The sequence below is a fragment of the Herpailurus yagouaroundi genome, unplaced genomic scaffold (assembly GCF_014898765.1).
Source record: "Herpailurus yagouaroundi ecotype Mexico unplaced genomic scaffold, PumYag 100, whole genome shotgun sequence".
NCBI classification, from domain to species: domain Eukaryota; kingdom Metazoa; phylum Chordata; class Mammalia; order Carnivora; family Felidae; genus Herpailurus; species Herpailurus yagouaroundi.
The window spans coordinates 44,132,601-44,157,063 of record NW_024412391.1 but is presented as its reverse complement, the minus strand read 5'-3'; the positions used below and the strand labels follow the sequence as shown (position 1 = coordinate 44,157,063).

Sequence of the window (24,463 nt, the reverse complement as noted above, 5' to 3'; positions counted from 1 at the left end):
TGTTCCTTATTTTACTAGGTAATTTTATACACTTCTCTAAAATTATTACTCATAAGACTTCCGTGTTGCTTAGCCTGCTCAGTTCAGATCTGAACAACTAAAAGAGCAGACGCTCCAGTCCTCACAAAGACTGGTTTTCCAGACTCTGCATTTCTGAGGTGCGCCATATTTCGGCAGGGAGGTTGGGGTGGGGTGGGGAGTAGATCTACTCCTTCTGTAACCCAAACTCTTTCAAAAATGAAAAAAAAAAATATGTGTATCAGGAGCCCCTGAACAGATAGGGGAGAAGCATCTCTGGCTGTGAGAGAAAAACTCAGATCTCTACAGCTACCTGGCTTTATACCTTCAGAGCCTTTTTCTTTTTCTTAAAATGTGAAAAGGTCCCCTAAAAGCAGCTCCTGTGGACCCAGGAGATACCCAAAAATGGCTCCAGTGCCTGTTTCTAAAGATCAGCTGAGGGAGCTTCTCAGGGGAAAGATAGTGGCCATGATGATGGATATTTTGGATTGCAAACAAAATGGCGACATTTTTCACCTCCGTCTCTGAAAGATACAATCCAGGGAGAAGGAGGATTTATTTCTCACATCAGATGCTTCTGATCCCCAGACGCAGGTGGTTCCTTGCTTCCAATTTAGAAAGGGGATGTTGATGGGGATACAGTTCTGAGGCTTACACTTTCTGAATTTGGTTCCTTCTCCAAGCAGTTCTTTAATCTGAAGATGAAAATATTTCCCTTTCCTGTGCCTGCTTTTGCCTCTGCCAGCCAGTCAGTAGGTAGCCCTATCTTAAATCCAGGAGTAGAAATGTAACATTTAGCCCCTGTAGCATCATGAGAAAGAAATACTTATAAAATTGCATTTTTATTAGAAAGATGCCAATCTCCCTTATCTCCCCTCCTCCCCCTGGGGCCACAGAAGGAGAACGAGGAGGGATGAAGGAGAGGAAATAAATCCAGAGAATGCCAGATCCCAAATTCCAGGATGAAGCCAAAGCTGGGACTCAAACAGTCCAGGGAAGGGCTCGGGGAGGCTCCTGGGAGTCAGCCTTTCTTTTCTTCTGCCGGAGACCTGGGTGAGGCTGTCCGGTTCGAGCCTCCTAGCTCCCCGTGGCGATTTTAGGAGTGATTCTTTCCTCCTAGGGCGATAAAGGACCGAAAAGCATCTACTGAGAGTCCGGTTGCTCGAGAAAACGCTCGCCATCCTCCGCGCGGCTGGCGATTCCCAGGGTTAAGGCATTGACTGGTCCTCGTCGACCTAGAGGAAGATCTTGGAGAAGAACGCCCTGCCTTACTCCCCAGCGGGGCCTCTCGGGCACCTGTGCGTCCCCGCCGCGCTTCGGCCCGCGGCCTTTTGTTTCTCCCGCACTCTGCACTCACGCAGCTTCTGCGCCTGCGGCTGGCCCCTCCGTGGCAGCTGGGAATCAGGCTGCCCAGCGGGCTGGCGTTCGGCGGTTTGCAAAGCTGCCCGCCTCCGGGAGCTCCCACAGCCTTCCGAGAAGTCGCTGCGCTCCCGGGCGAGCCGCCCGGCCAGGCCCCACTCCGGAGCTAGAGGGCTTGCCGCGGCCTGCTCAAGCCACTTCGCCTCTGCCTGAATTCCACGCAGACCCCCGTCTTCGGCCAAAGAACCCCTTCTGAACACGGATATTATTCAGAATAAAAACTTTATTTATTTTTTTTTGTTGTTCAGTTTCTCAGAATGTGAGCAGCAAGGAATGTAGAACTCTCGAAACAAATCTAGCATTTTTCACGTTTACAGATTGTTTTTTTTTTTTTTTTCAGTTTGGCCGGATGTTACAAACCTAAATCAGTCTTTTCAAAAGCTGGATCCTCTCTGGTATTATTGCATCATTACCGTTTTTATAAAGGAATTATATTTCCCTTTCAAATAAAAAATTTTTCTATGTACGCCAATACACTATTGAACAAAAGGCCCAAGAAACCTTCTGAACAATCAGGGTACAGAATTTCTTTAATATAAATACGAACGGATGGGGATAAATAATATTTAAAACTTAGATTATTCAATGCTTGCAAAAAAAATATAAATAAATCTGACTGTTCACCAGCATACACACACGGAAAGACGTACACTTAGTCGTCCTTGCACAGGGAGCCCCTGTTTCAAAGCGCCTTTGATTTTTTTCTCGCTCTTTACAAGAAGTGCAATTTAAAAAAAATCTAAAAGTTAAAAAAAAAAAGTAATTGCTTCCCCTCGGGAGCCATAATGTACGAACAAATTCACATTGAAGAACTCGGCTAGAAAATTTGTTCATATACCCTGTTTCTGATCAAAGAGTAGAGAAAGTAAAGGGTGCAGGGCCAGCGGCCGAGCGAGGGGGTAGGAGGAGATAAACATCGCTACTGATACTGACAGCCATTCCAGCAACCAAGATTGCTACGTCACATAAACTATAAAAACGCGTTACCAAAGAAAACAAAACGAGGGGGAGGGGAAGGTAGAAGGGGCGGAGAACAGAAAAGAGAGGACAGGAAGAATCTTAAAACAAAACAAAACAGGGAAACGACGAAGAAAGGTGGGGGCGGGGGGGGGGGGTACTCTCCTGGCGCGCAGCCCCGAGCCCACCATCACAGGTGGGTGAGCTTGGGGGCTTCCTGAATTCTTCCCTGAGAAGGATGGTGGGCGGTAAGGTCCGTGTAGGTGGGGTGAGGCTCCCCTGGCCCGGGCCCGTGATGGTGGCCGCTGCCCAGTGGCCCAGCACCCCCGTAGTCCATGGCTGCCGAGGCGGCGTGGGGGAGGTGAGTTAGGCCAAAGAGGGCAGGCCCAGAGTTGCTCATGGGCTCCACATAGCTGCCCCCCACGAAGACGGGGCTTCCCTGTAAGTGTGGGGTCCCATAGCTGCCGTTGCCCTGCAGGCCATGAGCGTGCGGGTCATAGTCGGGTGTGCCCCCTGCCCCCGCCGCGGTGTAGCGCTTCTGTGGGGGCGGTGGGGGCGCGCAGCTTGGCAGGGGTGCGGGGTAGGAGGCGGGGGGCAGCCCATAGGCACCCTGGGGAGGCTTGGAGAAAGGCGGGGGCGACTGGGGCTCGTATGGGACACTGTTGACCAGCGAATGCATAGAGTTCAGATAGCCGCCCGCGCCGGGGGGCACCGGGCTACGACTTGGGGACTGGCCCCCTGATGACGTCAGCATGCCCTTGCCCTTCTGATCCTTCTTGTACTTCATGCGGCGATTCTGGAACCAGATCTTGATCTGGCGCTCTGTGAGGTTCAGCAGGTTGGCCATCTCTACCCGGCGCGGCCGGCACAGGTAGCGGTTGAAGTGGAATTCCTTCTCCAGCTCCACCAGCTGCGCGCTCGTGTAGGCGGTGCGCGCCCGTTTGGACGACGCCTGCCCAGGCGGACTCTTGTCGCCAGCGCAGCTCTCCCCTGCGAGGACAGAGGAGAGAGGGAGAGTGGCGTCAGGGGCTGCCCGAGGCCCCGCCTAGCCCCTGAACCCGCCAGGCCCCTCCTCACTCCAGGGCCCAAGATCCCTCGGTCTGTCAGGGCCCAGAAGGGGGGAGGAGGACCTAGGTGCTGTCCTCTGTCCTGGAGGGGAAATAGTGCCAGCAGCTGGGTAGCTAGCCCCTCATTCAGTTAAGGTGCAAATCACAGGCTTCCCTAAGGGCAAGAGATAGGAAAGCAGAACCCCCAGTTTGCCTTCCTGATCTGTATTTCCTTCCTGGAGCTATTCACTTTCTGAATCATGCAGTCATTCAGGCCTATCAGACTACAAGCTCCCTATGGGCAGGTCTCCCATCTTCATTCCCTTCACAGTAACTGGGATGTGGGGCACCTATTATACACTCAATAAACCTTTCTCTCTTTCACTGTCTGATGGAAGGATTGCACAGTTGCCTCAACTGGCCACTTATTTGGTCTACCCAGTGGAGGCAGGTGGAGTGGAAGCCCCAATCTGGAAGGCCTTCTGTGCCCAAAGGAAGAGATCACATTGAAAGTACCAATTTCTGGTGGGGAGGCCCAGGCCCCTGGCCGGGTCCCTTTAAAGCGTTCTTCATGTTATCAAGCTGCCTCCCCAATTTAATCCACTAATCTTGTACCCTCCTATCCTCCCCTTCGCCCTACCCCCACCTTGGTTCTGCAGGGTCCCAGATGCTCAGGCTCAGAGCAGAGTACTGGGAACTGGAGAAGGCAGGGGGAAAGGTAACCAAGATGCTGGGAAGCCTAAGACCCAGGCCCTGTCCTCTAGTCTAGTTTCTGGTAGGCCCAAGTGGTTCCTATTAGCATGACAAGTCCAAATCCCCACCCCCAGGAGATCCCTGGCTGCCTTCATTGTACTAAATCTGAGTAGGGCCTTCCCAGAGGTAAGGCAGCCACTCCATCTACTGGAGCAAAAATTAAAAATAGGCTCTGTTTATAGGCAAAGCATTGATTCTGACTTGGATGGTGACTAGGCCTGCTTTTATTCTACCACATTTCAGTGTGGGATGGATGTCACTGTTCCACTAGAAAGGAGTTATGCTAAAAAGAGAGTGTGGAGCTCAGGTTTGCTATGCCCAAAGGTCCTAACTCCTAGAGTGTAACAAGAAGGGGTTCCAAACTCACTAGGCCCCACTTGCTCTTGAGGAAGTCAAGAGAGACTCTCATCAGGTCTGTCTGGGGGTTTCCTGGACACAGAGTCCTGTCACCCCCCTAGTTGAAGGAGAAGGAGCTGTTCTTGAAAATGTTCCAGCGCTCCCAGACTGTGACGGGAGGTAGCTTGGGGGGCCGGGAGCCAGGCCAGGGGACCCCTCCTCTAGAAGGTACGGCTTTACCTGAGCTGGAGCCGCTGGTTTTCTGCTTTGTGTTTTGCCGAGACTCTTTCATCCAGGGGAAGATTTGTTTGGCCACGGTGGGTGAGTTGAGTAGGGGGCTCTTGGCTGCGCTGGCAGGCGTGGGGTTGCTGCTGGCATTCTGAGGTGGGGAAACTGAAGAGGGGGGCGGGGGCGCGGCAGGAGCGGGTGCTGGGGGCTGTGGCGGGGGTTGAGGCTGCTGTGGAGCAGGGGGCGCGGCCTGGGGGGGCGGCGGGGCCAGGGGGGGCTCGCCGAGGCCTGGGGGTTGGCTGGGCGGGCCACTCAGGGTGCGCAGACACGCCTCGCTCAGCTCGTGCGCCTTGGGGTGGCCCCCGGCGCTGGCGGGCGACTGGAGTGAACAGGCAGGTCGGTGGTACTCGCCATCAGTGCCCAGTGCCGAGGACGCCGGATACGGCTGCTGATTGGCATTATAAGCGAACCCGTTGGCTGCCTGGTAGGGGTAGCCACCGTAGATCGCCGAACTGTCGTAGTAGGTCGCTTTTTGCATCGCGTTGTCTCACAATCTTGATCGCACACTCTGACAGGGGCTTGACACCCTTGAGGGCGCACATTGGCACGCCCCCGCGGTCACGTGATACTCCGCCGCCAATGGCTGCCCCGCGCAGACCTGGGGGGCGAGAATCGCAGCGCGGTGAGGGCTCCGCGCAAATCCATCTTACTCTCAATAGCTAAGTGACATGAAAGCCATAAAAGAAAAAGTGGTCAGCAATATTTAGCAGCACGACTTGGCCCCGGGCGCAGAGAGCCGCGCTATAAAAAGCCGCTGGAATTTACTGGCAGCTACAAATATTTGCTTAACTTGCGTCTGGAGTTCGGGGGTTTTCCGGGGAGAGAGGAGGAGAGTAAGTGAGGGCTGGAAGCCGGGGCTCCAGAACCGGAGTCCTAAAGAAGAAAGGTTGATGGGCTAGAAAGGAACAGGGCTGGGATTCTTCTTTTCCAGGAGAGAAGAAACTTGGGGTGTCCCTTCGTCTCTGCTCTTTGGCCTTGTCCAGCGAGCCCTGCGACTCCTTCCCTCTCAGGATCATGGGGAAGGGGGCAAGGAGGCAAAGGAGAGCTTAGGTTGCCAATTCGTTCTCCAATCCTCGCTTTAGGACTAATATTTGGCAAAAGAGCCCTGATGCGGGGTGACTTCCCATCGAGCCCCTTCTTGGATCTTTCAGCACCCAAGACAGGTATGCACAAAACATTTTCAGGCAATTGCCCTACTACCCCGCTGGATTTCAGAAGCTGAGCTTGTTGGGCAGTTAATCTACCCTTGGGCAGGGGATATGACCTACCTCCTCCAAATGAGCCCCTTGCAGCCAAGAAGGGAAGAGAAAAAACTCTGGAGGGAACATCCTGCGTGGGAAAGGACCAACAACAACACTTGCTCCAGCAAGTCAAACTCAAATCCTGGACAGTTCTTGACTCCTTTCCTCTCCCTATTTCTCAGGCTTGACCCAGCAAGCCACTCCCACCTCTTCTCCCCTGTTACAGAAGGTCCCCAGACCCTCCTGCCTTGGACTTTCTGAGGTGCTGTTATTCAGGATAACTATCAAATTCTACCTGTTAAAACATGATGGATTAGAGAAAAAAACAACCCACCAGGAACCTGAAAAACCAGCGTTCATCTCCATGACCACGGCTTGAACTCTCCCTCCAACTTAACGATAATAGGTTCTGTCTTAGAAACTGCTATGTAATTTGATGTATGGGGGTCATTTGGCTCCGGACGAGGGATGGAAGCACAAGCCATAAAATCCTGCCAGATTGCCCTGATCTTTGTGTGCTCTTGTTGTTGATGTTTGTTACTTGGCCTATTTACCTGCTTCAGAAACACCAAGTAAAGGTCAAGACTGGAAATCTTAAAAGCAACTGAAAGCCTTCTCAACCCCTTATTAAAAAAATATTATTTAGAAAGCAGTTTGCAGAAGTGAAATCTGTTTTATTTTTGTTTTCAACCTGTGCATGGTCAATCTCTCGTTCTCAGCTGAGAAAAGTTCTACGTGAGTTAATATGCATACACACACACACACACACACACACACTCAGAATGTTAGTGTGACCATTTAAGAAAAAATACAATGACAAATTCAAGAAGAAAATGGTTTAGTTCATGCCCCAACTATGTATATTTGAGTCCTGGAGTCATTCAAGTTCTCTAGGAATAGCAGACACTTTGTTAACTAGAAAAAGCCATCCACAAGCAGATGACTACAATTTTGTTTTTAATAATGGGCTCCTTTGGATTTCATTATTAAACCAACAATCTGACCAACATATGGAAAACAAGCACAATTAATTTTCCAGAACCTCAATTAAAAATTACAGCTTCCCTTATTCGAAGTTAGTGTGCGTGATCCTGAGCCCTTGGAGTATTGTTTCTATTTTGGAAGCTACAGATACTATGATCAAAAATTTAAAAAGGATAAAATAAATTTTAAAACTGAATAGTAATTGAATGTCTCAGTTTCCTGTTCTTTCATTGAAAATAGTTCTATTACATTTGGCAGTGTTACTGTCTGCCATTATAAATTTTTAAGATACCAGGCTTGTGTAAAATAAAATGTCAGGTTAAGAAAATTACTCCAGACACCTGAACAGCAAGATATTAGATAAAACAAAATAAAGGTGATTTTGAATGTGCAACATTTCAAGTGACTTTTCAATCCATTATCACAAGCTACACTGGCCTGCTGCTTACTTAAGTCTTTTCATCAAGTTGATCATTGTCTTGTAAATAACAAAAATACCATTAAAAACCAAAGAGCACACAACAACCCCCATAAACTAAAAATATGAATTCACCTTGGAGATCCCACCAGAGTCCTTCCTATTGTTTGAGGTCAGCAGACAACCACCTTGGGACCCACACAGTTCTCCCCTCCCACCCCACCCCAGCCCCCAAAGTTTGCAATCCAGTAAAGAAGTTGGAGATCTGCCAGTCAGGAAACTTGCTTTGCACCCCCTCAAGCAAGGGCTGGGGGTGGGAGGAGATTCCTCCTAAAAGATCTGTTTCTGGACAATAACCCCCAGGTGCAAGAGCTGAAAGAGAGTTGAGGAGGCTAAATTGAGTGCAGAAAGCAAGCCCTATTGTCTTTCTGGAAGATCTGCCCAAATTCAACCTCCTTCCTTCAGACACCGCTCCCTCTTTCCACTCCCGCCCCTTCCTCAGCCTGCCCTCACCCCGAGTTTAAGCGGGAATATCGGGTAAGAGCCCCCTCGTCCCCTTGCCCACCCCTCCCTCCCCAACCCAGAAAAGTTGGGGCTGGGCTAGGGGAGAGGGAAGAGGTGGGGGCGGGGATGGGAAAGCGGCCTGAACTCGAAGTGTAAGGGTATCAGTCACTGCCGGGAAGGAAGCTCCGGCTTGTGAACTCTTCTTGAACCGAGATTTAAGTCTGCAGCCATAAATCACCGAGACGTAAACTCCGCCATTCAGCGCGGAGAGCGGCCGGTTGTGGCCCTGCTTACCTTAACTTCTGATGAGCGCCGCAAGCTCAGGCTCGGGCTCGGGCTTGGGCTCGGGCTCGGGCTCCGGCCCCCGGCCCGGCTTAGCGGCCCGGCCGGGTCCCCTAGGCGCGGGATGGGCACCGACCCTCAGCATCAGCCGAGACGGCTGGCGGGAGGGAGACCCCGAGGCCCGGACGCCGCGGCGCAGAGCGTGGCAGCCTCGCTGCTCCGGCACGGCTCGCCCAGGGCGGACTGGGGCGGCTTGGACCCCCCCCCCTCCCACCCACCCCACCCACCCACCCCTCCCCCACACCCCCGCCCCCTGCCCTTCCCGAGGGCAGCAGCCGTGGCCCGGAGATAAGCGCTAGCGCGGCGCAGGGCTCTGCCTGGGCTAGTGGCACCGACTTGGGTATGTTTCTTATGAATATTACACGCGGAGCAGCGTCTGGCTGGGGGGTGCGGTGGGGGGTACTGGGGGCGGGCGGGAGGGGAGGCCGAGGCGGCTGGGGAAGCGCGGGGCGGCGTGGGGGATGGGGCTGAGGCGAGGGGAGGGACAGGAGCGAGAGGGGGAGCTCCGCGGCGGCGGGAGGAGGGCAGCCTCCCCCCAACCCCCAACGCCCTCCCTCTCCTCGCTTCTAGGCGTCACTAAAGTCCAGGAAAATTATGCTAATGAGGACAAACGGCTCTCACAAAGGGGCTCTCTTGCCGGGCTCTATTTCTTGGGAATCCATTTGAGAAACCACGTAACCCTCTGCCCTGAACACTTCCAGTTGGGGTGCAAGGGGAAAGAGAACCATAAGGAGAGTCCCCCAGACTTTGAGCACTTTACCAAATCTTCCACCCCCAACCTGAGAACCTCAAAGGCAATCCTTGGGGGACAGGGATAGGGCCTCCCTTCTCAAGAGACCTCCCCAAGAGCCAACTGGGCTGTCTTTCATTATATTTTTAGGCAGAAACTCTTAAAATCCTGGCAGCCAAGAGGGAAGTAACCTGGGGGAAATGGACACAAGTCCAGGCAGTGAAGTGGGATGCGCTGGGCTCAGGTACGTACTAGGGTGCCTAGAAACCTGGGTCTCCAGCTTTTCTATGCCTACTTCATAGTACAGACGCGCAGCTCACTCACAGGAAAAGACAGATAAAACTCTGACCCCAACACAAACCGACATCTATAATGTTTTCTTCTCTAATTAGTGGTATGCAGGGACACTGAGCAAAGGAAAGGCCTGGGTGTGCCCCGCAATACTGCCACAACTTTAAGGAGGATGGTCTTTCTCTCTTCTAATGCCTCCCTCCACTCTCCAGCGAACTCTGCAAGGGTATGTGTGTGGCAAAAAGAGAAATGGAGCTTTCATGCAATTCCAAGGTGTCAACGGCCAGTCCTTCTCAAAGGAAGGTGTTAAAAATATAAGTAGTATGTTTAAACTGTCAGGGAGCCAAAGTGTCACCTTAAAGCAAAAACAAAGCCAAGGGAAAAGGGAGAAATCAAAAAGCAGTCCTGGCCAGGGTGGCCTCATGCATACCAATGGTTTTTGTCATTTATGGCTGGGCAAGATTTATGACTCGGCGCCCCAAAGCTGTAAACAGAGCACAAAACAGCAAACACTTGCTCCTTATGGCATATTGCGGCAGCGCAACTTAAAAGGGGGAGCCGGGCGGCGTAGGAGGTGAGAGCCGCCGCAAAAATCGCTCGGCTGCATTTTCTCTTCAAACTGGCCTGGTCGGATGTGGCATTTGAAGAAAGAAGGCGTGGGTCAATAATCAACCCGCACTTTCTCCTCCAAACTGCTGACACGACTCTCACCGCCTTCTCAGCTAAGCCAGCTGCAGGGAAGGCCAGCTTTCCGTGAGAACCTGCCAGGGGAGGGGACCGCCTGGGCCAAGAGGGCCGAGGGTTCCGAGGTGAGGGCTGGGGCATCTGGGGCGCATACCTTTTCACCCGCACCAAGACTGTGCCGGGCAAAATGCTGGGACTGGACTTGAAGAGCCATGGGAGTTGAGGGAGAGCTGGGGTGGGAGCTTGGGACAGGGTCTCTGCTGGATGGTCCCAGACTAGATGGCTTCCGGGCAGCTGGCTGCAGTGGGCACAAATCTGGCTCTGACCTCAAGACTGGTCTCACACCCTGGCATGCAGACCTCCGGGTTTGGGCCTCTCTGCTGAAATCCACAGGACTGGCTTTCAGAGCAAGGCAGGCGATGTGATTAAAGGTAATAATTTATGATTGCTGAAGGTTCTGTGTTACTGTTTTTTAAGAGAAAAATACCGCCTGCCGATTTTCACTGCCAGAAATTGCCCACTGCTGCGGCTGCGGTGTCTTTTCTAGGCAAATCCCGCAGCCATTCACCCTGCTCAGCCAAAACCACTGAGGTTATCTTTATGGAAAGGACCCCTTTGCTCCCCCAAACCCCCCTCCTCAGTCCCTGTGCTCCCTTATGTCTTGCCCACGGGGACTAGAAGAAAACATTTTCCCAGTGCTAGAAAAATATCTGAAATAGCGAAGGTGTGCTTGTGCCTCTCTACCCTTTGCAGGGGCCTCCTTGAGAACAGGTCTGCGGGTTGGGGGGGGGGGGTGCTGGGGTCCCTGCAAGGCTGTCTATAAGCCAGGGAGGAAGGTAAGGCACAAGAGGCACTGAAATCTGGGAATGGAGAGGAAAATTAATGAGGAAATACACTTGCCTGTGAGGGTGAGGCTGGCATTTTGAGGGTAAAAGGGGACTAGCCTGTTTTTTATAGCTGTAGTTTAGCTATTATGGAGTGGCTTTAGCTCCTTGCGTGAAGGAAAAACCAACTGGTGCTCTATAAACTGGACTACTGGTTTCTTTTCACTGTGCACACTTTTATACAGAACCAGTTTGAGAGTCCATCCCTAGATATTTATTCCGCTGGCTGGCACTGAAGTGACAATAAAAAGATGCCTTTAACAAACCTCTATTCCCTCTCTCATTCTTTCTAGCGAAACTATATTATTTATGAGTCTTTAACTGGGTCAAAAATGCGCCAGAACTGGGTCATAAATCATATGAAATGCTGACAAGTAATTGAACAGCAATTAAAGCTTACATTTTATTTCCAAGGGGTGTTTTAGGGCACTTGAAACCGCCTCAGTTAAACACGGTTAGCGCCCGAGGACGGCAGCGGGGGAGGGTAGAAGCAGCCTTTCCCTTCTGGGGATGTAAATCCCTCTCAAGTAGGAGAAACCTGATTTGAGTTTTTTTTTTTTTTTTCAAGTACAGAAAGAAATAAGATTTTTTTTTTGTTTAAGTCACGGAGAAAATCTGATTCCCGACTCCTTGTAGACACCCCTTTCCTCCACCCCAAGATCTCCAAGAGCAGAGAAAAGTGAAGTTTCCTTCACCGTTTCAGGGAGTTTTCATCCTTCCCAGGAGTGCTGGGTCTCCAAAGTGCAATTAGCACAGGCTTTCCCAGTAATTTGCAAGCATGGTTTATCTCTCATCTGCTTCTGTCCTGGCTACAGCACTGTTTCTGGGGTCTGAAGCCGGAGAAATGTCTGCCTCTGCTTCCTGCGGACTCTGCCTCGAATTCTCTCTAGCCCAGGGTGCACCAGCCAGTCCTTAAAACTCTGCAAGCCAGCTGGGTGCATTACAATGGGGCATACAGGCCATGCACATTATGAAGCCCAAACCCAGTTCTGGCTCCCGAAATTTAGACTAACAGAGCTTCTGGGCGTCGGGCACGCTTACCCCTATCCTGAGCCTCTCCTAGATCTGAACTGTCTTCACCCCTACCCGGGTAGAGTACTGGGGAAACAATGGCGCATCCTCCGTCCTCCGGGTCTTGCACCTTCGGTCCCGCGCGTGGGAAAGCGCGTCCTCCAACCAACCCAGCACTGAACAAAGTGGCCTGAAGCCTCATCAATAAAATGGCAGCGCGTCTGCACACTCATTGATTTCCCTCTCCCAGCTGCTCTGGCTGCCTAGGTCAGCCCTACCTCTCCATCCCTGGCCGCCAGCAAACGCGGCCAAGCCGGGAGAGATTCCCCTTCCCATCCACCCAGCCCCCACCCCCTCCAGGCCGTCTCGCCGAGCGAGCGCCGCGCGGGCCACCTCGGCCGGAGCCGCTGCTTCGGGACCCTCCCTCCGCCTGCGGCTCAGCTCCTGGGACTCAAGCCCCGCTGCAGTGGACAAAGCCGCCAGAGCGCTGGAGGCCACCGGGCTCACCTCGCAGCCCCCAAGCGCCCTTTCCTTTACATCCCCCTACACTTTCCAGAGAATTAAACTCAGTCTGAGGTGCTACTGGAGATCTTTCAGATGGTTTCGGTTCTATGAGAGAAACAAAGGAAGAGAGGGGCTGAGGGTCCTGTCGGTGAACCAGGGTCTCCTCGCCTGACCTTTGTCTCTCACAGCCGTAACTCACTCTAAATATGAACAATCGGCGGAAATACCTTAAAATAAATTCCATCCTCCTGGTGTGGCCTCGAGTCCCATCGGCTAGCTCGCCCAGAACCGCTCCATGAGCGCTGAAAACTGCAACCCGCTAGGAGAGCGCTCTCCGGAGAAGGGGAAGGAGAAGGAGGAGGTGGGTGCGTGGGGGTGGGGGAAAAAGCTCTCGCTCTGTAGAGAATCCAGAAAACGTAATCACAGGCGAAGCCCGCCCGGGTCTCCGCTCCAAATGCCACAATAATGCGCTGTATTATGTGCTCACGTGGTCATACGTCAACTTAAATCCTTTTATTTGAAATAGGAAATCACTGAAGGGACTAGGTTTCCAAGCAGAACATTCAGCTTTGGGGGAGGGGAAGTGGGGAACCTTGCCCAGCAGTGGGGAAGAGTTTCATCTAGGGCAGTAGGACGCTGGGGGCACCCCCCCCCAACATGTGCCACACTGGGCCACTTATCTCCACTTATATTTCTTTACAAATGATCCAAACAGCAATGCTGTCCTCATTCTCAGAGTCCATGTAACTTTCTGTACAGTCTTCCACACGCAGACAAGCTGAAGCCTGCACACCCAAGCACGCCAGTCTCCTCTGGCCTGCTAGCCAGTGCGTCAAAAGGCAAGGCCCAGGCCCTGTTTCCAGAAGAAAACCCAGTAATGACTGGCTTAGTCAGTGGACTCCCTCATGGCCTGCCATTGTATGGAGTTTGCTACCACCCACGCCAAAAGGCCCCAAATTACCTGACAAAAGGCTAAGTTGATTTTGTTCAATGGGAGCCCTCTAGGGAAGAGGTGCTTGCCTCTAGAGTGGTGGGTCAGGGTTTTGCAAAATCTGGAGAGACTCAGTGCCCTGGCTAAACCTACACTTGCGTACTTCCTCAGTGCACAGCTGAGCGATACATGAAATTATAGGCTTCTAACAATGGAAAATGTAAGGGGAAATGATCTAATTGACTCTGTAAGAGAAAAACTATATATACAACCAATCTTTGCTGGCATCCCTTGAATTAACCTACAAGGTAACCTGGGACCCTTTTGCAGATGGGTCTGTCCACCCTCCCCTAAGACAAGTCTGTCCACCAGCAGAAAATGAACAGGACCAACTCTGCTCTGGAGCAACCGAGCTGAACCAACCCCACCCCCCCCCCCCCCCGCCCCGGCCCTGCCCTGCTTCTACTCCTGACTTCTGCTTGGTGACACTGTCTACTGATTGTAACACTTCACCCTCTCAGGACCTGCCTTAAAAGTTTCTCTTTTCAGGTCTTAGTTTCTGAACTTCTTAGTTTCTGAAGTGGTGGGCTCCTGGTGCCTTATTCTTTTCTTTCTTTAGAGTGGATCTTCAGCTGGCTAGGCCTCTCTAAGAGTGAGGACTCACTTATAGCAGCTACAGGATTCCTCCTCCTCCTCTCCTGCCCTGCAGGGGCCTAGTGAGAATGTAAGGCCCTCAGTAAGGGGGCCTGGTCACGGGAGTGTCCAAATCAGAAGGGCAATAAAAGAGGAGGAGACCTAATCCTTTGGAAGTGAGCCCTGGCCTACGCTGGTGGCAGTATTCCAACAAAGTTCTGTCTGTGGTAGAGCTGGGAGAGAACCTCTCTGTGAACTGACCCAACTCTGACCTAAGCCACAAGCTGGAAAGTGAGAACCCAAAGTGCAAACCTACTTCTCTCAGGTATGGGGTGTGGGGGATAGAACCAAAGGCCGGTTTCCCAAAAAGCACTCTGCAGTCCCCCAAGGACTCACACAACTAACACATTGTCCTCTGCTCCCCTTATGCAGTCCCCCCACCCTGCCTGTGCCAAATATTTCACACCGAACTCTCCAGGTAGCCTAGAAAGGACCTGGAAGTATTGCCAAATTGCTGGCAAACTCCCATCTCCCCCAACCAAAGTTTCTGCAGAGACTTCAACTCAAAGATGAGAAGGGGGCCCCTTCAGAACTCTCAGAACAGTCTGGAGCAAATCGTAACTCCGAGGCCATAAATCAATGAGAGAAGTATTTGGTACTGCTTCAGAGAAATGCCTTAACGCCAGGAAGGCCCAGCGGCATCTCGGCTCTAGCCAGGAGCCTCCATTGCCGCTATTAACAGCCCAGTTAATGCTCCAACTGCTGTTTAACAATTAACATTAACGACTTGGGTTGGAATGGGGTGATTTGGTGGGATGTGGAGGAAAAAATCTGGGGAAGTCAAAAGAAATTTAACTTTTGAGGTGAAAATGGCTTTCCTAAGAGAGACCTTGGTCTGGGCAGGCCACCAGGGAACCAGCAGCTGAGAGTCCTCCCTCACCACTCTGAAATCCACTCTCCTTGAACAAGGCTATGGACCTTTTAAAGTTCATTTCCAGAGAACGAGAATAGAGATACTCAAGTATCGAAGCCCAGCCGGGAAAATCTAGCTGCCGGTCCCCCCTTCCACTCCAGCCCCCAACCTGGCCAGGGCTGGGGACACATGCCCTGAATCCATTTCACCAGAGCCAAAAGTTGTCTTGGAAGGAGCAGGTGAGCATGGATACAGGGCTTTAGTCAATATTTGCAAGGCTGTTGGCAGATTAGATATATCTGTATCCAAACACTGCAATCTGATTTCTCTGTCAAAAATACACTTAACATTTTTCTCCCTTTAGTTAGCTCTAGTGGTTTTTCTTAGTGTCTGGTAAGGCCTGCTTAGCCCACTTTTGTCTGTGTGTGTGTAGGTTATATATCATTATCTAACATGAGATATTTCCTGTGGGTGCAACTGCAGTACAAATGGGCTCCAAGTTCTCTGGACACATATGGATGTGTATATCATTTTATACACATGGTCTCCAACTCCTGTGACTATGTACACATGCAGTGATTCTGTTGTGTGCAGAGATTCAAATCATATGTACACAGTGAGTTGCAAATTCCTAAAATACTCAACCTATACTTGATATAAATAGACATACAGGAGCTGAGAAAGTAACCCAGGTTTACTATTCCCCTGTTTACCTTCTATCTGATAAGATAATAATTGTATCCAGAACAACATATCAGCCTTACAGCATCACTGAATAGCATGTTGCACTTAATTAACAACCTGATATCTATTTGGGGAGCAAATTTTAGGGAAGACTGAGGCCCGCGGAATAGAAAACAAAAACTCAGAAAACTTTTTAAAATAAATAACTCCTGAAAGAACAAAGCAAACCCATTCCTTCATACCAAGCTTCTGAAAGCTATTCCAACAGCCCCTCCCCCAAACAGGCACAAAATTTATGGATCTTTTACAAGGTAATAAACCACAGTAATTACCTCCCTGCATCCCAAACTAAGAGAACAAATTAAGCCAGAACTTGGAAAGAATTTTAAAGAGTCTTCCCTTGTTTCCAGTAGGAAAAGAAAACGCAGAGACCTGGGAAACGCGTGCTTTTCCCGTAGGAAAAAGAGCAGTTCCGCCCACCTAAAGGAACGGAGAAGACCCGCTGCCTGCGACAGTCTACACATTCGAAAGGCAGCAACCTCCCTCATGCCGCGGAAAGGCAAAAGGATAGGAGAAACTGCAAGGCGGCGAGACAAGTTTCCTCAACGCAGATCTGTGACTGACGACCATTCCCGAACTCACAGTCTCCGCGGGCGCCGCAAACAGTCGACAGGGAGCGCGGCCCACGCAGCGGCCGCCGCGCCCGTGGCCTCTACTTGCTTCTGCCCTGCTGCTCGGTGTAGGGGTTTGTTTGGAGCTCGCTCCAAGAAACAAACACGCTCCTCTGACACCCCCGGCCGCCCCCGCACGCACATCTTTGGTCTCTGCAACCGCCCCGCCTGCACAGTGCCGGCCGTTTTTTCGGGGCAGACTCTTTGTCTGCCTGAAACCCCGCATTCCCGGGGCGTGCAGCTCAAGAGAACCCAGCTCCAAAACGTCTCCGAGGTTAAATATTGACCAGAACCTCCTTCAAGGGGCTGCAGCTGCCTGGACGAGGAAACTCCTTCCAAAGGTCCGTGCAAAGCCCGGAGGAGTGACGAGTTGGCGCAGCGCTTACCTCGAAAGATGTTTAAGACTGAACCAGTGATTGTCTCCAACTCCGGGCACTCAGGGAATCGCCTTTTCCGGTGTCCTGGCGCTCTGCGGACAAATAAACAGCAGAGAGTAAACGGCGGCTGCGAAGGAAGGGAGCTGGAGAACCGGAGTTGGAAGTGCGGCCCTGCGCGGGCGCCAGGGTGGCCCCCGGGGTGACGCGGACACGGAGGAGTCGCCAGGGCACTCGTCCATGAGGCGCACTCGTTGCTCGAAAGGGTCCAGTCTAAGAATGGCCTGCAGATGATGATTTATTTTTGTAAAATGAATACATACTCCATCTCCGCACCCACATTCTCCTCTTTCTTTCTTTTTACGGGGGCTGGGATGGGGGAAGGGGGTAGGGAGAAGAAAATGGATAGGCGGAGGAAGATGGGAAGGCGGAAGAAGCTTTGCCGTTGGTGCCAGCTCTGCTCCAAGAGCTCCTCACGCACCTCAACTTGGGGAATGTGAATGCACGCTTTATTTTCTTTCGCTAACAAAGGGAAGCCCTGTCTGGGAGCATTCAATCACACACAGACTCTCTTGAAACCTCACTAATAGTGCTCATTTCTGTTTGACTCGAAATCAGACCCCGGAGCAGTCTTTGGGCTGGGGGGCAGTCTTGAGAGGTTTTGTCTTCTGGTTTATTCAAGCCCTGGGTGCCTCACTTCTCGGTCCCAGTGGGCTGGCGGGACCACCGCAGCGCCCAGTCCCCGAGAGTAGGCCAACTGCGGCTGGTTGGAAATAGGGGAAGACTAGGAAGGATGCAGACATCTGACAATACCCGATCTGGGGGCCCTATCCAGCCTTGCCTTGCACAGCAGTCCCAAGCCAACCGATGCCCTAATTCTGCTGCCAACTTGTCTCTCAAGGTATCTGCAACCCTCTCTTGCTCTCTAAGTAGCAAATGGTCAGCCAACTTTCCGGAGATGGAGAGAAGACGCTGGGGAAGGTGGAGAAGAATCATCCCCAATGCTGAACCCCGGCTAGATTCTCCACTGCCTGGGACTCTGCTGGGCCGGTTGCTTCCACAAACCTACTCCCCACTACCCCTTCACCCCCGGGCCCGGTAGCCTCCCCACATGCCAGCCTGCCCCCAACCAGCCCTGGATGCCTGATCCCAGTCCATGCAGTCCTGTTGATGGCCTGAGAGACCACCAAATAGCTGACAAGCCCCCTGACCCTCAGGCTTCAGGGCCCCCTAGCACACTGAACAAATGGCGGAAAACCAGCAACTAGTTGCCCTCTGCCACCCTCTCGACCTGTAGCCCTCACCCTCCATCAGGCCCTTGGGACTCAGAATCCACGCTGGGCCCCTTTCTCTTATTCAAATTCGCCCTCTATGTCCCCACAGGGAGTGTCTCCGGCCTTGGGGCTCCTGGAGGGACCCTGAGCGTGGTAGGGCTTAGCTACCCTGCACAATGCTACTCAACTTCGCCCCAGAAAGAACCGCTATGCCGCCATCCGCCACCCCTCCCCACCAACGACGCTTAGGAGTATTGTAATTATTATGGTTATTATTGTTGTTGCTATTTCCTTATCCCCAAGTCAAATATTCATGGCTGCCGTTCCCCATAAATCGTTCAGACTAATGAGTCACAAAGAGATGTTGCCCAGGTCTCTTTCCCTCTGCAATGGCCGCCGCCGCCGCCGCCGCCACCGCCGCCGTGGCCTCTCTCTCGGCGTTTTTGGCGCTCTCTTGCTCCCTCGCTCGCCCGGCGGGGGTGATTTATGAACACCGGGAAAATTGAACAAAGCCGCGCGCCGGTCCTGTGGTATCTCTGCAGCCTTCCCCCGTGTGAATCAGAACATTATCAACTGTCTGCGCATCCGTCCCACTTCATCACTAAAGCCGGGATGTGACCGCAGAAAACCCAGCCCAAACTCACGTTTCCCCGGACGCGGCGCGCTCCCCGGACTTGCAGAAACCCTGAAGAAAAAGCCCCCAGACCCGGCGTGGGCCCGCCAGCTCTGGTCCTCCCCGCCGAAGGGCTCTCTCTTCAAACCTCCTGAAGGAGTTAAAAGCCTTTGGAGATAAATCTGAGGGTGTGTGTTTTTAAAAATCAAATAGGAAGTTGGGGTCTCACTTCTGAGAGATTCATTCCTAGTGCGGCCCTGACGACTCCGATCCATTCCTGACGATCCGCATTAATTATTTAATGAGTCACGTGACCTCAAAAGATTACAATTTCAATATCTCCCTCGAACTGGCGCTACACCTTTATCTGCTGCAACGACGGTCCTTGTTTGGCTTTTTTAGTTCCCAGGCCTCCAGAACGCAGACACTCCTTGCTCCTTGCTCAACTCCAGGGCAAGCGACTGCCATGGAAATCCCAGGGCCAGCATAGAATTAGTCATTCTGGAACTATGAGCATTGTGGACAGTGGGGTGCCCACCGCTCTCCCAGGCACCCAGGCATCTGTCCCCTCCTGGGACCAAAGGTCAGCCCACCCGTGTCAGTGCCCTGGCTAAGGCGCTTTGGTGACCTAATCTCCTGGGGCCACTTTGATGGCACTTCAGGAGAGAACCCACCCTACGTCCCTGGACACCTCAGCACACCTGTGGCCATCCTTGTCAAGTGTAAGCCCAGAGGCAGGTCCATTCCAGGCAGAATAGACTTGCCCAAAGGAAAGATGCCTGTGCACTTACCCCTCTCCAAGGTGAGACCAAAGGCTCTATTCAACCTGCACATTCATTAACAGGAACATGGGGGAACATTCAACTGCCTTAGTTTCCTCTACCGTAAACTGAGAAGACTGAACCAAAATGGCCTCCAAATCTCTTTCACCTCGGACATTCTTTGAAACAAGGATCTCTTGTAGCCCCAGAAATCAAGCCCAGAGACAGGGGAGCTGGCCTGAGTGGGTGGCGGGAGTTACTCCATGAGTGTGGGGCCTTGAGAAGTGATACCAGAATTCCAAGAGAGAAGTCTCAGACTAGAATATTTCATCAACAGCCCCAGCACCCTCCCTGATTCCAACAAGAAGTGAGAACCCACATTCTTTCCTCCTCCTATTTTTCCTAGCCCTTAGCCTTTGATAGAGGAAGCAGAGTTCTTCTTGGGCCCCTGGGGTATAATATAGAAGAGGGGCAATAGGAACAGCCCTTGGGAAGGCTGAGCCTATGTTCTTCAATACAGGGCTGCGGCTAGGCTAGGGATGCAAGCCAAAGGAGTGCAAAGAACAGCCTACTCCCTGCACAGAACCCACCCATTCAGACAGGAAGCCCCCCCCCCCCCACTCTCTGTTTGCTACACTGATTCTTTGGGTGTCTTTTTTCCCTTTCATTCTAAAGAGTCCTGGATCAGTTTCTATGTTGCAACTGCTGGAGAGAAGGCAGTAGTGAGAAGAGCAGCCCAGTTTGGAAGCTTAGAAGATCAGGGGGACAGAGTAGAGATGGAGATACCCACCCCTCGGGGGAAGAAGCTGAGAGGTGAGGGGGGGGTGCGGAATGTGAGCACCCTCGAAGAGCTGGGTATAAAGTCAGAGATTCTGTGCAGAGGGCCCACTCCCCATATATCTAGGTAATCTTCCCAGGAGCCCCATCCTGGGTATTAAGTACTCTACTATGCCTGTCACAGTTGAATTCCCGCTGTAATAAAACACCGGGTATATCGTAGATTTCAGCAAAACTAGGAAAGAGAGCCTGCAAAGTGCCATTTTTCTTCAGGGGGGAGAGTGTTAAGTACTTAATTCAAACTGTGACCATTAAAGTGTCTCCCATCCGATTTAAGTTGATTTCAGATGTTGACAAAACTTTTATCTCCAGAGTCATGCACAGCTTGGCTCTGTGACTAAAGCAAAAGAGTGTGTGTTAGAGGGAAGGAGGGGGGAAAGAGAAAAAGAAGAGGGCAGCATGTGTAAGGGTCATTTTGGTAGGAGAATTATAGAGCTTACACAAAATACTGTCTTTAAAGGTCAAGGGTTTGAGGGGCCACTAGGGTTCGCGTAAAAAAAAAAAAAACAATTAATGAGATAGAAAATTTGTCCTCTGGGTGAACTCTTATGGTTGCCCTAGCAAAGGGAAGACAATGCATGATTTTAAAGCACAAAGTGGGATTTTTCTAAGCTGTTATAACAAGCTCCCTTAAAGACCAAATCTAAAACAGGAAAAACACTAAAGAAACGACACAATCCTTTGGGTCATTTTGGATCATTTTGGCTTTGTAACACTTACCAATACCTTAATAATTAAGACAGCTTAGACAAAAATGCCATTTTGTCCTGGTATATTAGAAAAAACAATCTGTCCATCCTTTCTCTTCCTTTCCTGGACAGACTATAAGAGTAAGTGAAAGAAAGTTATCCCCTTTATCCCCACACAACTGCCTCCTGTATGAAGCTGGAATGAATGCCTCTATACCCCTCCTTCCCTACAAAGGAGAAACATAAGAATTTACCTTAAATGATGATAATCTGCCATTTGAGGTTTTGCAGCTCGACACTCAGTTTCCACCAAGAGTCTAGGCATTTTTTGAGCAGACAGCCGAGATGCTGCATCTTTGCCCGAGACCATATTATTTGCAAGAAGATCCCTCGCTTCTCCACAGACTTTTCCCAGAGAATGCCTTTCAGAATTGCTGTTGAATTACAAAGAAGTATTTATTGTATGAGGTGATTAATGATTCCTGGGAAAATTGCTATTTTCAGCGTGATTTAATTTCGTTTTACAAGTGCGTGTAGTAGGGGGAGGGTTAATAAGTTTCAGCAGCAGTTGCAGTGTCCCCAGAAATCCCTGGCACTCGTTCACACCATATAAAACGTACTTCACGCCAGGTTTGGCCTGACTTGGGAAGGAATGCATTTGTTTGCTCCTGAATTTTCTTGGGGAGAGGTGGAGGCCCTTCAGAGACCGGTGTCCATCACTCTCCTCTCAGATATGGTTTGTTCATAGGTAAAGAACTGATCACCCTTGCCTGTATCACACACAGGGCGGCAGCGGCATGAGGAGGAACAGCACTGCCCGCTGGCTAAGGGTTTGCCATTGACCGGAAAAATGTGCTTAAGATTCCTCTGATAGTCCAAAGGTAGGTGAGCGCCCCCTCCCATCTCTGCTAAAATTATACCGCGAACCTAACACTGCACTCATATAAGGCCAGGTGACAGTTACATTCTAGGGGTGGCATGTGTTGGTTTTCTGCATCTTGTTGTAGAACACTCCTTCAGTGACAACCAAGTCTAAATCCTCTTTACTGATTTGTAAATCAGCACATAAACACTATGGTTATAGAGACAGCCCTGGGTTTTGATTTTCAGCCTTTGAATCTAGATCTTTAGGTTGGGCAGAAAGATCCAGGAGCATTTAAGAAAAGTGACCCTCGCTCAGAGTTGAGCTTTCTTCCAGCACTGAATACTCCCAGGTCTGCCTTGCTTGGGGTATATTTTGAGGGTGGCATCATGCTTTTTCTTCCCTCAGAAGAAACTTTGGAGGGTTTATTAGGAAAATTCAGTTTATTTTGAAAGCTCTGGCTTCAGAAGGAAAGAGGTAAAGAAAGAAAGACAAAAACCCCGAAGCTGTAGTGAAGTGAACCTTAAAGACAGCCAAGAAACAAAAAAGCAATCTCAATTCTTTGCATAAACTATTTTTTTCTATCTCCAGGGAAACAGGCAGATTAAGTGTGAAGGTGCAATAAATACCAAAGGGACCACTTCTTTCCAAGTGTGCTCAGAGTTCAGCCTGTAGAACAGCTGCAGAAACTCCTGGGCCCGAAGCACTGCGTGGTTTCACCTTTCATTGCAGGGAAGGACACGTTTCTATGCCTTACAGAGACTTGAAGCCTGAAAGCCTGGCCAAGTTTGGGAAGAAGAGGAGCCCTCTCAGAGCTCAAGAGCCTTCCTGCTCTTTGGAACTTTTCCCACTGTGGGTCAAACTTGACAAGAGTTCAGCTCAAGTTGAATACGCTCACACAAATTATGTGCGCAGTCAGAATCCAAGTGAACATAACTTGAGCCATCTACAAGATTTTTACACACAAGGGCAGACATCTCCATCCAGAGAACCTTTTTTTTTTTTTAATTAAAAGTAGGAAACATACAAATGTGTCTCAGAACTTTTAATGGTTTTTAAAACAGAGTTTATTCTTAGCACATGGCTTTTTATATAGCCACACCACAATTTGTACAGTTGCACATGGGTCGAAATGCACTCCCCTCTCCCCCGAGATTGTGCCTCAGAATAAGACAACAATATCTCTACAACAATATTTTAAATAAATGCAAGGAAAGGAAACTAACATGTGTCACATCTACCATCAAGGTCTATACATTTTGAGAATTAAATAATCTTGTGAGGTCCACAATGTCTACTCGTTTATTCAGTTCAATACAAGCTTGTATGAGCTGCCTTAATGTGGAAGGGGGAGGTAGGGAAGGTGGGGGAAAGGATCTGTTTCCTTCTGCTTGCAACAAACATACATGTATATGTCCCCAGTCAGCGTGGGACTTTAGCCATCTCAAAAGTATTGGTTGCCAAGTGGTCCTCCTCAGGTACCCAATCCTGGCGGCCTTATTCAGGCCTGCCAGCATCCTGGCTATTGTCTGCTCTTAGTTGGCAACCAGCACACTCTCTTTGGGGGAGAATGTCTTCTTTTTCATTATCCTTTTCGCCAAGCTGGGTTTTGTTTTGGGGTCTGTTATAGTCCAGACAGGTAGGAGTATGGGGAAAGGGGCAGAAGAGAGCAGAAAAACAGGTGGGGGGATGAAACTGGTCTAGATCTCTGAAGGTTATATGGAGGAGGGAATGGGTGTTGAGGCGCCCTGGTGGGGGTGAGGATGCAGGTGCGGGCTCTGAGTTTGTGCTTTCCCTGGCGGGCCTGCTGAGGCCGAGGCCGAGTTGGAGGATCGCATCTTAGTGTTGGGCAATTTGTGATCTTTCTTCCACTTCATCCTCCGGTTCTGAAACCAGATCTTGACCTGGCGCTCGGACAAGCAGAGCGTGTGGGCGATCTCGATGCGGCGCCGCCGGGTCAGGTAGCGGTTAAAGTGGAACTCCTTCTCCAGCTCCAAGACCTGCTGTCGGGTGTATGCGGTTCGAGAGCGCTTGGGCTCCCCTCCGTTATAACTGGGGTTGACTGAAAGCCCACAACCCCGAAGGAGAATGCCAAGGAGGAGGGAGTGGAAGAGAGGGAAAGGAGGAGGAGAGAGAAGGTGGGGTGGGGAAGAGCAATTGGACATCATCATTATATAATAACCTGACACCAAGTTCACGCAAGATACATAAAACGGCAAAGAAAATGTTTCACAGGCTATTGACAACGGGAAACACCCGAGAGCCATAAAGAATGGTGCTGGGCATTGGGGCTGAAGAAAAGCTTCAAAGACACATGGCCTGAAGCCTCTGCCAGGGCAATTAAATTTATGGGGGCTATAATTACTGCCCTAACAGTTTGGCGTCTCGTAAATCTCTCGATAAAGGGACCCCGGGTACAAAAGGGTTCTCACGTTAGGATCAGGCGGCTGGCTGGCGCGCACACACCCACATCCCACTGTAGTTTGGGCCAGATGGGGGCTCCCCTCCAGAGGCCCCCTTTCCCTCGGCCTCTCCCCCTGACCCTCACCGCGACCCCCGAACCCCGACCCGGCCCCAGCCCACCCTCCCGCGCCTCCCCGGCGGCGCCACATACCGGCGCTGACATGGATCTTCTTCATCCAGGGGTACACCACGGGCTCCTTGCCTTTCAGGCCCGGCGGGCTCTTGTCGGCCAGGAGCAGCGGGCACGCGGGGGCGCTGCCCCCTGCCGGGACGCCCGGGGTGGCGGGAGCCGCCTCGCAACGCCGCGGGGGTGCGGGGGGCGCCGCGCGGTGCTGCGGGGGAGGTGGC

General features: G+C 51.2%; 2 protein-coding genes and 1 long non-coding RNA gene across 8 annotated transcripts in view; 1 reads left to right on the top strand and 2 right to left on the bottom strand.

Annotated features, from left to right (window-relative positions):
* Nucleotides 1-1,642: 1,642 nt before the first annotated feature.
* HOXA3 (homeobox A3) overlaps nucleotides 1,643-24,463 on the bottom strand; it is a 45,492-nt gene continuing 22,671 nt past the window's right edge. The window contains exons 1-5 of one of the 5 annotated variants that reach the window (XM_040472384.1): nucleotides 24,267-24,375; nucleotides 21,045-21,224; nucleotides 16,629-16,711; nucleotides 4,770-5,415; nucleotides 1,643-3,384 (exon numbers count right to left, since the gene is read on the bottom strand). In XM_040472384.1, the coding sequence (XP_040328318.1) occupies nucleotides 2,585-3,384; nucleotides 4,770-5,295 (1,326 nt within the window). In that variant the 5' untranslated portion in view covers nucleotides 5,296-5,415; nucleotides 16,629-16,711; nucleotides 21,045-21,224; nucleotides 24,267-24,375 and the 3' untranslated portion in view covers nucleotides 1,643-2,584. Of the gene's footprint in view, nucleotides 3,385-4,769; nucleotides 5,416-8,258; nucleotides 8,371-12,637; nucleotides 13,762-16,628; nucleotides 16,712-21,044; nucleotides 21,225-24,266; nucleotides 24,376-24,463 lie in introns of those variants that run through there. The other 4 variants (XM_040472383.1, XM_040472385.1, XM_040472387.1 and 1 more) reach the window with 4 other exon arrangements.
* Nucleotides 8,507-16,951, top strand: LOC121028583 (uncharacterized). 2 transcript variants are annotated; one of them, XR_005789322.1, is made up of 3 exons: nucleotides 8,507-8,646; nucleotides 9,187-10,136; nucleotides 15,982-16,951. It is a non-coding gene; the product is annotated as an uncharacterized LOC121028583 (long non-coding RNA). The 2 variants fall into 2 exon arrangements; XR_005789321.1 differs by lacking the exon at nucleotides 15,982-16,951 and having other exon boundaries at nucleotides 9,187-12,142.
* HOXA4 (homeobox A4) overlaps nucleotides 22,696-24,463 on the bottom strand; it is a 2,680-nt gene continuing 912 nt past the window's right edge. The window contains exons 2-3 of the mRNA XM_040472394.1: nucleotides 24,267-24,463; nucleotides 22,696-23,714 (exon numbers count right to left, since the gene is read on the bottom strand). The exon at nucleotides 24,267-24,463 is cut by the window's right edge and continues 14 nt beyond it. Of these exons, the coding sequence (XP_040328328.1) occupies nucleotides 23,368-23,714; nucleotides 24,267-24,463 (544 nt within the window). The 3' untranslated portion in view covers nucleotides 22,696-23,367. The remainder of the gene's footprint in view (nucleotides 23,715-24,266) is intronic.